General features: G+C 37.0%; 2 protein-coding genes across 3 annotated transcripts; both read right to left on the bottom strand.

Annotated features, from left to right (window-relative positions):
* Window positions 1–229: 229 nt before the first annotated feature.
* On the bottom strand, window positions 230–6,831 carry lg13h5orf15 (linkage group 13 C5orf15 homolog). 2 transcript variants are annotated; one of them, XM_025006746.2, is made up of 4 exons: window positions 6,676–6,831; window positions 3,827–3,862; window positions 2,967–3,694; window positions 230–1,572 (listed from the first exon to the last, which is right to left on the bottom strand). In XM_025006746.2, exons 1-4 carry the CDS (start codon window positions 6,794–6,796, stop codon window positions 1,438–1,440), a joined length of 1,020 nt encoding a protein of 339 aa, XP_024862514.1. In that variant the 5' UTR covers window positions 6,797–6,831; the 3' UTR covers window positions 230–1,437. The 2 variants fall into 2 exon arrangements, with proteins under 2 accessions (XP_024862514.1, XP_017275440.1); XM_017419951.3 differs by having other exon boundaries at window positions 2,967–3,862; window positions 6,676–6,830.
* A 761-nt stretch (window positions 6,832–7,592) lies between these two features.
* vdac1 (voltage-dependent anion channel 1) lies at window positions 7,593–15,804 on the bottom strand. The gene is made up of 9 exons (XM_017419816.3): window positions 15,709–15,804; window positions 13,310–13,379; window positions 12,139–12,188; window positions 11,763–11,915; window positions 11,443–11,495; window positions 11,072–11,299; window positions 9,790–9,940; window positions 9,100–9,157; window positions 7,593–8,699 (listed from the first exon to the last, which is right to left on the bottom strand). The coding sequence occupies exons 2-9, from the start codon at window positions 13,374–13,376 to the stop codon at window positions 8,608–8,610; spliced, it is 852 nt and encodes a 283-aa protein (XP_017275305.1). The 5' UTR covers window positions 13,377–13,379; window positions 15,709–15,804; the 3' UTR covers window positions 7,593–8,607.
* Between the last annotated feature and the right edge of the window lie 829 nt (window positions 15,805–16,633).

Below are 16,633 nucleotides of genomic sequence, written 5' to 3'. Positions count from 1 at the left end.
GAGCTTCTTTAAGACCTGTCCATTGGTTTATGAGAACCATAAACCAATGGTTTCTACCTGGTTTCTACCTTAACAGTAAATACATTTTAATGACCACATGGATGTACTAAAATTACAACATCTTTGATTTTTGTTAACACAAGGACAGTACAACTAACAAACTCTCATTGTTTTGCCATTTTCAGAATTAATATATCCTATGCTGCGCCCAAGGAACCACAAAGGGAGGGTTTATATAATTTGTGCTTTATTGACAAAAAGATTGTACCACATTTTATATTGTTGATTGCAGGAGCAGAACTGATCATCGGGTTAACCTTCCCCTCATTTTCTAGCTAGCAGGACTGAGCAGCACAGTGCAAACCCATCTACCCACTGTAGACGTGTGTGTGAGACACAGAGACACCTGAAAGAGCCCAACAGAGGACAACAGGAGACTGACAACAATTCAATTCTAATATGGCATCAAAACTGAAGGCATGAAACAGCAACAGGTGTGGCTGTGATGAACAGAATAGAGCAGGGAGAAGTAAACTGGCTATTGTCTTTGGTGTATCCGTTTAGTTTTGTGTGTGTGTGTGTGTGTGTGTGTGTGTGTATATATATATATATATATATATATATATATAATAAACTTGTAGACAACAGGTCATATAGTGGGTGCAAATTTTCTGATAAGGGGCCAAAATCCCCATCTACAAAATCCAACAAGTTCTGTATATGTATATGTGTGTAAGAGTGTGCAACAGAGACTTCACTGAAGTCATAAAGCAAAAAGGGACAGCCACAGAAGAGCTGCAGAAGTACCTGTTAGGATAAAGATTTAAACGAGAAAGAAATATCTGGCAACAGTACTGCCGTGTTTTTACATTCTACTGTTATATTCTAAACATCTGTATTTAAATGACTTCAGCAGATAAGATTATCAGTCACCTAAAGATCAGCACTGATATAAACTTAGACTTTATGTGTAGCCAGTCTGACACAATTTCAGAAGAAGTTTACATCCCAAATACAAACCAAAAGGCAACAATGCACTTTGTCACCAGAAACAAACGTGGTTGTGGAAAACAGTTCAACAGTCTGTGAAGGAATGACAATCTGACCTAAAGATTACATTGTTGTTATTCTGTTTTTAGTCTTATATTAAGCATTAAAAAGTAAAATAAAATTAAACAGCCTTAAAGGGACCGTAAGGCTGAGATACCCTCAAAAGGACCAGATGATAAATCAAAATATTATAAATACAAAAGATGCGAAAATAGCAAAATAATACTAGAAAAAGGCCAGAATAAACATAAATATAGTCCAAAAATACCATCCCCAGATCTCCTATAGGCCTATGAAATAAAAAGAAAACGACAACAACAAGAAAAAGCACAGAATCTAATGCAGGTGATCTGATTTAGACATACAACTCATTTCTCCAAGTGCTGATTAAAAGATGTAGTCTCGGGTCATCTTCAGAGACGGCATGGCCTCGTTGACGTTCTGGCTCAGGCGGTGATACTCCACCGTGTCACGAGAACATAAGCCGTCTTTCCATCTCTGGCTCTGGACCAGGAGGAGGATCTGAAAAGCGTCAGGGGGAAGGGAGAAAACAGATTCGGGTTTGTGTGAAAAACGCTGACAGAAACCAAATTAGTCTGTTTGATGTACATCTGCTGATCAAGTCAAATATTTTTTTTCCCTGTTTGATAAGCTGGCAGAAAAGATGAAAAACTGGATAATTGGAATCCTTACTACAGCACTTTAACATCCACATTTACTTGAACATTATGCAATAAAATCTTGCTTAAAAGACTTGACAGATAAAAAGAAATGAGTCTAATCAGATCAGTATATCATATTGATGATAAATTTAAGATGGTTCACTAGATTTATTTTTAAAAAAGGGAGGTATAGTTCTGTTTTACTCTTCAAACTTTAAATTTTATTCATTTTAATTAGGTCTAATAACAGCCCCTGAAACTTAAGGCTGTATGTTTTAACTTTAATTAGACTAACATCTTTCTTTATGGTGAAATAAATTGTGACAAATATATTGAAATGGCAGTTCTTGCACAATTTTTTCTTGTCATTTTCAGCCTCTTTTGCAGACTGACTAGTTAATTCCCGCTATTGAAATTCTACTGGCAGAGCCACTGCAGTTCAAAGCATCTGTTCCTGCACAGTTTATGCTGTTGTTGGACTTTACGTTTAACATTTTTGGTCAAGTCAGCAGTCTACATTTCCCCTGCAAATGTTGGCCCATATTGGCATACAAAATGCATAGCTTTCCTTTTCTTTAATAAATAGTTACAATATAAACTACATGATCATTTTATGTCAGAAGGATTCATCACCCTCTGATTCATAACTACCATCATAAATTTAGGGGCTGAATACTCCATATATGCCATTTAATGCAACGCAAGGACAGCAAGTTATTGTTAACAGATTTCCTGGTTAATTGAACTAAACTATGTTTTGGGGATTTTTATACATCGCAATCAATCTTTGAAAGGAATATTTGGAAATTAGAAAAATAAGTCGCTGTTAAAAATAATTTAAAAAAACGTGTCAGTCTTTAGCAAACAGAACTAACTGCAATGTTAGGGATAGGTAGAGATTTTGAATATTTGAAGCCCAAATAAAAAGGGCACCTGGTGGTGACATGTCAAGTGGTTTCATAATGATGCTTTTTTGTCAGGGTGCTACCTACCTACATAAAAAAGGAGTAAACTTTAATTCACTGCAAGTCCCAGCTGTATGAACTGTATTTTAAGCAAAATCATAAAGCAGCAGTTGAGATCAGTGCTCATTAAGACTGCTTCTTCTGCTTTTAAACTGTTTAATATTTGCTGTCTTGTGTTATAATACGGAGCTCTGCATGAGTAAAGGATGAAATAAGCCCAGTAATAATACATTGGGTTTGATTAGGTTTGGTTTCTACACTAGGAACAGTTGCTCAGCCCAACACTCACCTTCCGCTTGTTGTGGTAGGTGATGTAGACAATGGCCACCAGGAAGGCCACGATGATCAGGTGAAAGAAGAAGTGGGAGTCCTCCTGTTCTGGGTTGTCGTTGACGTCCTTGTAACGGGTCACCTCCTCCTTGTCAATCGGCTGCTTCTGCTCCATTTCGTCTTTGTTGAAATTTTTCTCATCTTTAATGCCATAGTCAGAGTAGTCGCCCTCGTCTTCATCCTCATCTCCCTCATTCTCATCCAGGTCATTATCGTCGGTCTCACCAAAGCCGGGCTGCTTATCACTAACTTGCTGCAGGTTGAAATCAGTGCTTTCTGTAGTGAATGGGTTCAGCATGTTGGTGTAGTCAGGTCCATCAGACTCATCTGGCTCAGTTTTAGCTGGTTCTGGCATTTTGGTAGAGGAGAGGGGAGCTTTTGGAGTAGGGTGTGGAGTGGTTTGTATTGGATCAGCTTGTGAAGGAGTTTTTTTAGCTGTTGAGTCAACAGGTTGTGCAACTGTTGCATCCTTGCTGTGAGATGGTTCAGGTACGTTATCAGAAGAACTAATTTCAGTGACTGTTGGAACTTTCCTGCTCGGTGGATTCCCCTCTGATTCAGGAGTTGTAATCTTGTCATCTTTAGTAACTCCTGCTGTGTTGGGTTTACTAGCAGTGGGTGTTGACGAGTTCTTCAGATCTGTTACAGCTGGTTGATTCTTTTGTACTGCTGAGAGGTTTGCCTGACCTAGAGTGGTAATTTTCTTGTCATCTTCAGTAACTCCCGCTGTGCTGGGTTTACTAGCGATGGGCGTTGACGAGTTCTTTGGATCTGTTACAGCTGGTGGATTCTGTTGTACTGTTGAGGGGTTTGCCTGACCTCCATCTTGGTTCAAAGGGGTAAAGTTGTTTGTGTCTGTTTAGTAAAGGAGATGACACAAGATATACTTTAGGTAGTAAAACAACAACAAAAAAGATAAAACATGATGAAGCATTTCATAAAACACTAGCAAAATATCTGCAGTAACTACTGTATTTTCAGTCAAAACAAAAAATCCTCATTATTTACTAATTTCCCCCTCTATTGGTTCTGGTGACCAGAACTTGATTAACATCCTGGTGGCAGCTGGTTAAAAAAAGCTAAGAAAATAAATAACAAGAAACAACTAAAAGTTCATTCAGGACTGGAGAAAATGGGCAAATTACACAGATTACAGGAACACCACAACAACATAGGCAGTAACTGATATGTGGATGAAGAGATCAGTGTGTAAAAAGAGAAAATTATAATAAAAAAGTTGACATTTTCTAATACTAAATTTATTGACATGATCAAAATATAGATGCAGCCTATTGTACCAAGTAAAAATTGCAAAGGATCTGACTAGTGATGGGTCTGACGACACTGAAACCTCGGCGCATGTGCCGAGGAAAACAAGGCGAAGCCCCGTGTCGGTGCGCGTATCTCTTTAATGAAAACCACGTGACCAATACAGTTCCTGTGTCGTTTGGTTGTGAACGCGCCAAATTGTATTTATAAACAGAAAATGTATTGACACGTTTGTGGGTTTTGTTGGATGGAGATAGTTTGTGTTGTTTGCTTTGCGTTGGTTTTTGGCTTGTCATCGAAAACTATGGATCAACCAAGGAAGAGGAAGTTTTCTCCTGTGTGGGATCATTTTGATCCTATCATTATTATTCTGTTCTCGTTTCCATTATTGATCATTCTTCTGTTGGGTTATTCCAATTTCTTTCTGAAGAATACAAACTTGCAATGACATTTTTTTGTACGCCGGCATCATCAGTGCCCTGTGAAAGGGTGTTCTCAAAAGCAGGAGAAATGGTTTGTAAGCGGCGCAATCGCCTTGGCCCAAAGTTGTTAACGCAGCTGATGTTTCTAAATAAAAATGTGTGAATGAACCTTGTTCAGTCTGTTTCCAGTCTTTATTGAAGTTTCCTGCAATTACTTTTTAAATCCAGCAGATGTCGCCATTGAGTGATACAGCAACACAGTTTCAACACAGTGTCGACACAGTTTGGGAAATGTGCCATACACCCAATGAGGCCTCATCTGCCCATCCCTAGATCTGACTATAATAATGTAGTATTTGGGGAAAAATATGAATGCGAGTGACCCAGGAACATGAATACATTATGTTGCTCTATTGATTATGTAACAATCTGAAAATATATCTGTAAATACATACAAATATTGCTGAATGGTACATTAGTTTGACTGAATTAATCTCCCTTGCACATATACTTTCATTTTAACAGCTTTATCAAAGTTTATATTACTGTCAATATAAAAAAATAGATTTACTTCTGGCCATAATCACCCAGCTCTGCAGTTCATATGAAATAAAAACATACTGTGCCTTCCCTTTTCCTTACCAACAACAACAAATGTCAGTGAGTAGTTGTGTTTTTAGATACCCTGTCTAAGTCACATAAATAGCCCATATTTTTAGTGTTTACTTGTCCGAGATCTTATCAAATTTACTACGTAATAAAGCTTTTATCTTCCTGCTGGGTACATTGTTCACTGCGCTCTTTTTTCCCCCCATTACTAACTTGACAGGATGAAAACAAGAAGTCTGAAAAATGTATAAACATTAACAAAGTTTTCCTATTTTTAAGCCAATGCAAGTTACAGAAGTTGCAATATTCGAAACCTGAACTTTTTTCCTGTTTTATTAACAAAAAAAGTATTTTAAAAGAACGCGTGCAACATTGAATCAACTCGTGAATGCGTTTTTAACCGAAGTCATCCTTCCTGACTCAATGACACCATTTAACCAACAAGCATCGCCATTATTTCATCCCCTGGGAGTGTGAGGCATTGCCTAGGACAAGATGGGAGGAGAACACTAACGACTTGAAGCATGAAGCGAGACATCTCCGAGAGGAGAAAGAGTCTATTCACAGGCGCGGGCCTTCGCCAGCATAAATAATCTCTGAACAGGAGACCTTTGTTTTGTTTGACTGCATAGAACAGCATGTGAGAAATTCAGTCTACTCACAGATTTTCTAAAAATATACTCCAAGATAAGTTATTTCCTTAATTATGGTAAACATTATTTAAGAAATTGATAAAGTCAAGTCTCTTTTTTTAGATGTTAAAGAGAAAAAAAGCCCTGTGGGAATCTGGACTCCATCTGGACAATAAAACATGCTGTAAAACATACTTTTATTTTCATCTTTTCGCAAACATTCTCTTTATGGATGCAAATTAAAACCAAACTCAAACAACTATTACTGTGTCTCCAACTTCAAGGTTGTTTTTTTTTTTACTTAGTTTAATGATTACCTGGCAAGGGTTAAATAAGAGTACAATTATATATATGACACTTGCCTTTATTTTTGAGCCTTCAAAAATAATATCTGAACTTTCACTATCGTGATATATCAGATTAGGTTAATAGGTCGGGACAAAATAGGCAAGTTATTTCAATTTACAGATGTATAAAATCGAATCTAAAGGCTATTCGTTCGACAGATTTTAGTTGAGATTTACTTCCTGAAACAGTGCTGACGCGTCCTGAGAAAACCCATTAAAAACACAATGCCTGTGACGTTCGCTCAACAGAACAAGGCCCTGTCATTAAAAGACTTGCGACAGTAATGCTAACACACAGCTAACTCGATAGCCCCCGTGTTGTTAAGATTTTAAATAAATTTAAAAAGAAAACTTCCGCCATCGTTGAAATTATCTCTCGAAAGGCTTACCATTCGTTATCTTGTTAACCGGAGCTGAATGAGAGCCGCTGACCAAAAGCTGGAGGAAAATAACCAAACAAACTGCGTAAATATTTCTGCTGCTTCGTCCCATATTTCTGTACGCCGCCATGTTGATGACTGACTGGAAAAGGCGTGGCTTAGAGGTTCAATGTACGAAGTGGGCGTGGTCAGACTTGTTTTTCTTTTTATCCATTTCCGGTATGACTCTCCATTTAGCAACTGTTTTTTTAATTAACCTGTAGCCTCTTGTTTGGTCAGTTTCATTTTATTTTTATTGTTATATGTACCTCATGTATAAATTTTCCATTTAAAAATACAGTATACTTTCTATACTTTCTCTAGCATTTTTAAATTTCTGTATATTTTGTTTACTAAGACCTCACAGAAGATATAAATGCTTTCACCTCTCAATTTTTGTGTTCTGTGAGTGCTGCCACACAATTTAGTACAATAATATATTTTTCTTCTCCCCTAATACTGATCAGTACATGCAAATTTGTCAATTTACACTACATGACAAAAAAGGTTTATTTGATTGGTTTCTGGTTCTCTTCAAGGTCTCAGTAATTTAATGCTTTACTCAGATGTTTAGTCATGAAATATTCTTACCAAAACATCATGTTAAAAATCCTTTGTGATGTCAGATTGGTAAGGATATTGTACCTTCAAGCAAAAGAAATTAGAATATTGGTTCTGTAGCAGGAACCACTGTAATTATAAAACAAAAAAACCTGCTTCTGCCTTTTTTCCCCATTACTGTGATGCCTTTGAGCAAATCGCACAAATTGAACTGCTTTAGTCCAACAAAGGATATAATGATAAAGAGAGGCAGCTACATAAAACTACCCTAAGAGAGTTAAAAATAATAATTAGACAGTTCATGAGGGGGTAAATAAAGAAGAAACTGGTTCAAGATGTTTTTTATTTACTTCAAGGAGTGACAATCCTGTCAAGCACAATAATCTTGATTCCCATAACCAGTTGTGGAAGACAACCATTTTCTGGAGTGTATTTATTCTTTTCATCTTCCTCCTAAAGAGCACAAACTCTGATGGAGAGGAGATCAGTGATGTGCACGACAGTTGACCTGTTGTGTTCTTGACCAGGTAGATTTTTATCTCTGCCTTCGTAAGACTTCAAGTGCTTTCAACTATGCAGGACCCTCAATAAAATAATATTCTCTGCTGCTAAACGTAACAAAAGATGTGACTCACACCGAATGCACACACACACAAAAAGACAAGTGAGACAAAAACACAGAATGTACACATTGGGGTGTGGTGTCTCTTGGAGCTACTGACAGCTGCTTACATCAGGGACAACTAACTCTTCCCCTTTAAAATATCAAGACTTGCACAAGAGCTCTCAGAGTTGAAATATTTGAATCAAACTGTTTTTTACCACTACACTTTTTGGAGCGAGGAGTGTTTATTAGTGCTATGTTACAGCACCACCTGGAGGAGAAACGACACAACTGCATGATAACTGTGAAAAGCCCATTTTTGATTTTGGGCTGATCTGATTTAAATTTTCCCTTTTCACTTATTTTCAAATGCACAAGAAAGAAATTACAGAACTGCTTAAGAATGTATAAGAAAAAAAAGGAATGAGACCAATGTGAATGCATTCAAAGTTACTGTTCCCTTACAAGTTATGCAAAGTACCATAAAACCTTTGATTTAACTTAAAATTTTGTTCTAAGATCAGCTCTTGAACTTAAAGATGTTGCTTTAAGTTGTCCTTTAAAAGTAGGAGATTGTTGCAAGAAAAAATTCACCACTATGCCTTGCTTCCACTTGTAACATGTTTGAGAGGAAGGGGAGAGGAGTTTGTGAGGTGGGACTAAAAAGGATTGATTTCTCTTTTTTTTGTTTGGTGAGGAATTGCTCGTAGGACTGGAGAGCCGTCTGCATTTCCCTCTTATGCCTGGAACTCAAGTCCAAGACCAAGCTTGTGGCCACCAGAGTTGATATTTTTGCCATCAAGAAGAGCAGAAAGTGTCAGCTTGATGCCTGCAAAACACATCAGTCGAACATTATTTTCCACTTACTCAATTAAAGATTCAAAACAAGACTGCTCCTTAAATTAGTCAATCTTTAAATTACTGAAAATCCTAACTTCCTCCCAAAGCTGAAACTTTATTTTCCTTCAATACTTTCACATGTAAATCTTTGTAGAAACTTCAATTGGGATTTTTTTTATTAATGATGACAAATGACCAAGAAGACTAAGTTTAAGACTAATTTAGATGCTGTTTAACTTCTTAGAATATAACTCTAATACAACTTGAAATCATCCTTGTTAAACAGATTTTTGAGTAATCATTAAAATCTTGAGATTTGTGAGAACTGAGTCAAAAATGTCCTTTTATTTAAATAAATGACTCTTCAATAATCAACTGACTGCACTCACCTGGCTTCAGAGTCTGAGTATAGCCCAGTCCCACGAGGCTGGAGTTGTTCACCTTGGCCTGTATAAAAAAATATTTGAAGAGAAAAGTTGAAACATTCAATAAATATTTATTTAAATAACTTAACTGAGAATTTACACCAATGTATTAGGTAAATAGTGAGTTGAACAGGTGTAAAATATTCAGGAATTGCAGCTCTTAGCCACCATTTTCCAAAATGAACCTAATCATATATAAAGTATCCTTTTTTATTATTTTGTAAAGAATCCTTTGAAGCCAATGACTGCCTAAAGTCTGCTGTAACTTGAACTTGTTTCAGTCAACCAATTTAAAATTAAAAAAAAAAAACTGTCAGTTCAAATAAATATGGTCCCAATAAACTACCTTAACAACCAAAGCACACTAATTGGCTCGGCTGCAAGGGGGATTTACGACTAATGTGATAGACGGGACTAAATTAGCAAAAGCCTTTCTGCAGCAGACAGACTCCTCCTGTTGGACATTTTGCTTGAATGAGTTTCAACTGAAAGGTAATGTATGAACATACATGCACTTATAGATGTAGAGCATTTATGTCAGATTAAAGAAAACACCTCTTTTAGACAAAAAGAAATCCACACTAAAACCTTGATTTTAGAGAGAAACTTTCTCATCACTACTTAAACTTTCAATTTAAAACGCAGGCTACTCACAGAGAAAGATGCATCTGGATCAATCTGATACTTGGCAGCGATGCCAAAGCGGGTGTTACTGTTTCCAGCAGTCCAGGCCAGGTTGACAGCTGTTTCCAGCTTGTCGTTCACCTTCTGGTAGATGGAACCACCAAACTCCGTGCCATCATTTCTGAGGAAATAACAGTTTCTGATTAATATCATAGAACTGTAATACAAGCATTTTATTCTTTATTCCCCATTTCTTTCTAAAAAGGGGCAACTAAAACTTCTGACAAGGAGAACTCATTTAGATTTTACATGTCTGACAGCTGACCTTGCAATAATCAGTAACAGGGCATCCAACTGAGGAGCACCTTCACTGATGAAAAGCCCACATTAACCTTTGTCTGACCTCGCATTACCACTTCAGCTGCAGACTGAAATTGACCGGATTTGTCAGGGGGCACAGCAGGAACAAGCCCTGACCCTCACGCTCACTGTCTGACACCATTTCATTCTGAGTCCTTACTGCCAACCTCTCCATCTCGCTTCAATAATAAATCCTTTCACTCGAGTAAAAAAAAAAAAAACAACTGGCTTCTAACAGAGAGCTGAACAGGCAACAAGAAAATCTGTCAGGCAAAGGGAAAAAAATAATTCCTATAGGCTCAATGCTACAGTTTACATCTGTCTACATGCTGCATTTTATTGCTGGGTGGCCATTCTCTGGACATATTAAAGCCAAATAAGGACAAGTTTTGCCAGGCTGCAGTTTTAGAACCAATTCTTACAGTTTTATTATAATAAGTAGTCAATACTTTTGGTAATTTCTTTAATTTTAAGCATAAATATTTTTAACCTGATGCTTTAATTAAATAGTAATAGAGGCTGTTGTATTCCATTTCTGGTTATTCACTGAGGTTGTATTTCCAGCACATTTTCAAGCCACAAAGCTCCAATTTCTGAACACACCTGGCCTTAACATCTGGGAAAGGTTTATCAAAGTAATCATACGACATAGCTAGAGATAACGTTTCTGAATTAATGTAATGTCGGTAAATGTTTTTAACCATGTTTGCATGAGTTCGTCCCCTAAAATGTCCACTGCCTATCTGGAGAGGCAATCTGTAGACAGATCTGTTTCTATGCAGTTAAAATTGTTGCATATAATCTGCACGCATCCTGTTATTATATCTGATTTACCACAAGATGCATCAATTAACAATCCAGTGTTACTACAAATAATTGGTTTTGTAATTTATAGGGGAATCAGACCTACAACTTATTGGAAATAAACAGCTTCTGCTTCATGTAGTCTTACACATTTGTATGGAGCTGGAACTCGTCAGTCATGTATCCAACAGCAAAGTTGCTCTGAGTGATCTTGTTCCTGCCAGCCTCAAAGGTCATCTGATAGCCAGCGAGCCAGCCCTCGTAGCCCACCACGCTGGCGCCGTGGATGGCTGTGCCATTGATGTCATAGTTGACGTCGCAGCCGAGGTTGATGTGGTCACATTTGTAGCCCGTCTTGATCTTGCCACCTTTCTTGCTGGCAGTATGTTTGAGGAAAAGTACAAATCAATTATTGACATTCTATGGCTGCATCAAACCTTAGTGACAATGAAGTAAAAGAAGTGTGGTTTATTAAGGACAAAACAACCCTTTTATCAACTGCAAAAAAAAGGTCGTTACCCAGTGTTTGGCGAGAAGGAGGACTCAAATGTAAGCTTCAAACCTTTAGTCAACTGTGTAAAAAAAAAACAGGGAACGACATTACAACAGAGAACCTCAACATATCCTGTGCTACAGTTTTTACAGGAGGAACATATGATCATATTTGGAAACATTTACATTTATGGAACTATAGTTTGCCTAAAACCCACTTCAGATATACTTTATATGCATTTTAAACCTTGGCAAATAGCAACACAAGTCATATTATCATTTAAAAAGTAAATATTAATTCCATTCTCTCTAAATATATTTTTATATTACTCCTCACACCCCATCACCTGGTCCTCAATGGTGATCTCCGTCCCCAGAGTGTTGTCAGTGTTCCACTTCTCTGTGAAGGTCAGCCCATGCTCCGCCCACTTGTATTTGGTCTCCAACGACCCAGCGACTTTACTGGTCTCAGTAATGGCAGAACATGCACTGGTGAACTCCTGCAGGCGATAAGAACATTTTCATAAAGAAATTACTCGGAGTTGATAGTTTATTTTAATTTTTTTTTTTTATTCCTTTTGTACATGCATTAATGCAGACTCTCTGTGGTAATCAGAAATCAAGGAACTTCACTCTCAGCCAGGACCTTCTTAAGCTATGACAGGACCCCAGCAGTCTGGACTGGCAGCACAGGTAATCTGATAATGAATGGTGACAACTTACGAGTCCATTGTCAGACTTTGTCTTCAAGTCCAGCTTGATGAGCCCGAATCCTGAAACAAACCATATTTAAAATAAATCAGTAAAACAATAAATCGAAACTGCATCAGGAAGGCAGTGATATGATAATCAGATAAACACTTTAAACCCTTAAAAGATTCACTCAAATCCTTTATTGTTTTATAGTTGTATGAACATAAACTAGAATTGTGACATTAATATCAGACAACCTAAATTTTGTGTCTCCAACATTCATGTCCCCATTCTTAAGAGATAATAATCTAGCTTCATATTAAAAAAACCTTGTTTAAGGTTCAATTCTGCATTTTTTCACAAAGATTACATGTTTATGCTTTCTTACATTTTTAATCATATAAAAGTATGTTCACATTACCCTGCATGACTGTACTTGACAGCTATTTTGAGATTATATTATTGCTATCAATAAAAACTCCAGAGCTTAGGTTGAAAAATCCCACTGTTTCCATTTAATCCTGAGCCTAAACATGCAGCAACAAACTGTGGCCACTGTTAAACACGCAACCTTGGTGGTACATAAAACTCAAACTGCTGAAAGATGTGGAAATTCCCCATTTTTTTCATTGAACATTGGTGTTTAACTACCAAGGCAAAGCTGTGTGTATAAACAAACACAGTTCAACTGTGGTTAAATCTTCTAAAAAAATTTTTAAAAAGGCACCCTGATTACTTTCCAGCACAATATACATGGAGAGAATGGCTACTTTAGTGAGCAGGGTTAAAAACATTCAATATTTCTGTTAAAAAAATTATATTAAAAAAATAAGTGTGAAGACTGAGCAACTAAGAAACAAAAAGCAACTGATTTAAATAAATCAACAGAAATACATTTGATCAAGTTAACCAGCAATATAAAGTCTTGTATGTTTATAAGAATAAATTAATATTGGGACTAGCAGCTTCTTTTCAAACTATCTTCACCATTCAAGTAATACATATAAATAAGCCTAGTATGGTACTGCTTCACAAACACATTTTAGGCAGAAAAACTCTGAGTTTGTCTACAATTATTTGATTTTTCCTCAAATATTTGACTCCTATATGTTATAATCGTGTTTCACTGTGAGTCTAAATAATTTCACAGCACAACTGGATGAAAGAACTAAGTACATGTCACTGGCCTCTTGGTGCTTACCATAACCCTTTGCAAAAACATCCCTGGCTGGCTTTCCAAGGTCAACGTAGGTGGGAGGAACAGCCATTATCTGCAAAAGAAAATCATAAAAGAAGCGTTTCTGCCTGTCCAAACTCTTGTCTTGCAGCTTCGGTAAAGCTAGAGCTTGACCCAACACAAAGGTGGGCCAAGTGAACCGACGGAGCATCATGTTTCTAAAACAGAAAAAGTCAAAGGCAAATCAAGGTCACTGACTGACTGGGAAAGAGTGCACACTTTTCTTTCAAATTTTGACAACACAGACTTTCCTCTCTTTTAGCAGGAAATTTACAATGTTTGTTCAAAATAATAAATGTTGTCCTTGGCATTATGAATATTTTAGGCAAGTATGCCCATCTCATTTTAAACTATTTCACATAAAATACATTATTTTGACACAGTAGTATTTTTTTTCCCCTGTAGCTCGTGTTTCAAACTGCATGCACCGAGTACAGAACGGACAATGAACCGCTGCCTGAGAGCACAAAGCCAGCTCTTTGCTAATCTTCTCAACCGCCTGCTATCATGTATGAGAGCAACTCTTTGTCCTTCACTTTCATGAACACCCAGTTAGGCAAGACATTTCATCACCCGCAAGATGTAAGAAGCATTTAGAAAAGCCCACCAGTGAGTACAGGTACAGCCAGTTGCGCAGGTGTATTGATAACAAACATGTTAATATTGACAGAAGATAGTACATGTATTTAAACACTCGCAGAGTCAACGCTTTGCAGAAATTCTTGAATCCTACTACTTTGTGTCATTGCAATTCCCTATTTTTTCCAGGCAAAAAACCGCACCAACAATGAAAATATGATCAAACTAACAATCAACAACCACAACTGAATGATTCAGAATTAGGACAGTTACTGACAAATATTGTTTCCTGTTCGATAGACTAAGTGAACTAAAATCTAATATTGTATTACAGCTGGATCATGACAAATTGCCAAAAGTAATTAAGTACATAATAGCTTTCATATTTCACCTTTAGGAGCTTATTACAGTCATCTACAAACTTTTGGCTTATGACTTCTGAAAAGTAATGTGTTATCAAGACTAACAACTACTAACTCAATCATATTCAGTTTCATTTCAGCAATGTTCAAAAGTTTAAACCATTTTTTAAGGACTGGCAATATTTTTCATATCAGAACTTTTCTACAACTACCTGTATTTGTCCCTGCATAAACAACTCTGTAAATAAGTTGAAATTAACTACAATATAACAGTGACGCTTAAACAATTATGCTAAGTTATCAGGAATAAAACAAAATAAATGAAAAATGTTAGTCACAAGGACCAAATTGGTGCCCTTACTTTGCCATGTAAGTTATGTTTCAGGTTAAAACTTTTAAGGATCTTCAGAGCAGCGAAAATGACCACATCCATCTAGCACATTGCATCACCACGCTCTGTGTTTAACTTGTTTGTCTGCAGCTTTCAGTGTCTATTTTGAATGAGCATTATTGAAATCAATGGCAAATAACTCATGAGACCTTCAGACAGCTCTATAAAGATCAGTAGTCATGGTTTTAATGACGACGTGACACAAGGCCAGGAAGTGTTTGTGCATCCACATTCCCTGTGACTTTTTACAAGTGGCTTGCTCACTGAACTACACACACCCCTTTGCGTGGTTTCCCCACAGACAGAAATGTCAAAAGGACGTGCTAAAGGACGCGGGACTAGGGGTCAACATGACAGCTGAGGTGTCCAAAAGGAAATGGCAAAGACGTCTGGTTGAAGGGTACATTTCTATACGCCACACGCAACTTTGAACGAGTCGATCTGCACGAAGATCCAAGCATCTATATTTTGGACTGTCCTTCAGCGCCGCTTGATATGTAGCTTTCAGTATTTAAAAAAAACATAACTAGGACAAAAATAAAGGTGAAGGTAAAAGAGTGTTGTAGTTTTACAGCCTACTATACTGACGCCTGACTCAAAACGAAAAGGTTACACATCGAGCCAGCATCTTCATGTCCTCGACTTGCTAACAAGTTAGCATTAGCTTGCTGTCAAGGTGGTAAGGGGGTAAGAGTGAATCTTAAAAGCAATATAAAAGGGCAGCTTGTGAAGCAGAGAGCCGCCAAGAGACACGAAAAAGGTGAACTTCTTGATGACTATCAACCTGCACAACTGCCGACTACTTTCCAATTCAAATGACCGCACCGACAGATATTAGCCAACAAGCTAGCAGCAGATGGCATGTATGAAAGTTAGCAGGCCCAGCATCTTTGCTGCATCTGCATCCTGCTGCGGGTAAACCGGGGAGAAAAGGGAGAACTCTGGACTCAGAGTTCACCCACCATCATGTATGAGCAGTAAAATAAAGTTTAGCTGTGTTGCATTTCTCTAAAAAAAAACACCAAACGTACCTGTGTATGTATGCGTCCCAGTCCTAGCCGAGAACTAGCTTGAAACTGCACAAAGGGAGGAGAGAGGAGGCAGAAGGGGCGGAGTCAAGCAAGTGAGGTACGTCCATGGTGTATGGCAAACCAAATGATCATATATTAGTGAGATAGGGTCTCCAAACCAAAGGTCAGAAATTGTTATTTCTAGTCGAATAAAGCAATTTAACTACTCAGAATCTTAACTTTCGGATATCTGTACCGTCAGTTCTCTGAAAACAAATAACATTACTTCTCTCGAGCATCAAAACTGAGCTTTTAGAACCAGGTATGGATGTCAAAAATGTAATTAATTTTTGTAGAAACTCATATTTCATATATAAAGAGAGCATTAGTTTTATTTCAGATATCCAATTAAAACAACTATCCCATGTATCTCTAATGATGTTTAAAAAATTAACTAATCCAAAATATTATTGGGGTCATCTAGTATTCTTACTGAGTAGTTAAAAAGCTGTTTCAAACTCTGGGAACTGGAATACCGATAAGCAACAGTACAAATGTAGGTGTCTAAAAAAGATATTTGGAATAAACATTTATTAAGAACTTGGTTGGATACAAAATTAAACAGGTGAAATAAAAAATGATGACTACCAACAACTGCAGTGTAAAGATCTAAAATTCAAGTCTCCCAATAATAAAAATTGTATTTCATATACCTACAAGGATGATGGATCATTAGGAGAAATCTCCAAGAGGATATCTGGAGATAAAAACACAAAGATAGGTAAAGGGAAACCCTTTGTATACGGAATAATTGAGACATTTTAAATGTTGATTGAGAATGTGTTGAAAGCCCTTCAGGTCATCTGAAAAGATTTTATTTTGTTTTATTGACTAGAAAGATTTGTACTATATCATATTTGTGTCAATTAACAGTAAATTCAGTTTA

The sequence above is a fragment of the Kryptolebias marmoratus genome, linkage group LG13 (assembly GCF_001649575.2).
Source record: "Kryptolebias marmoratus isolate JLee-2015 linkage group LG13, ASM164957v2, whole genome shotgun sequence".
Classification (NCBI taxonomy): Eukaryota; Metazoa; Chordata; class Actinopteri; order Cyprinodontiformes; family Rivulidae; genus Kryptolebias; species Kryptolebias marmoratus.
The sequence above is the reverse complement of the archived record's forward strand: the minus strand, read 5'-3'. Positions and strand labels throughout refer to the sequence as shown.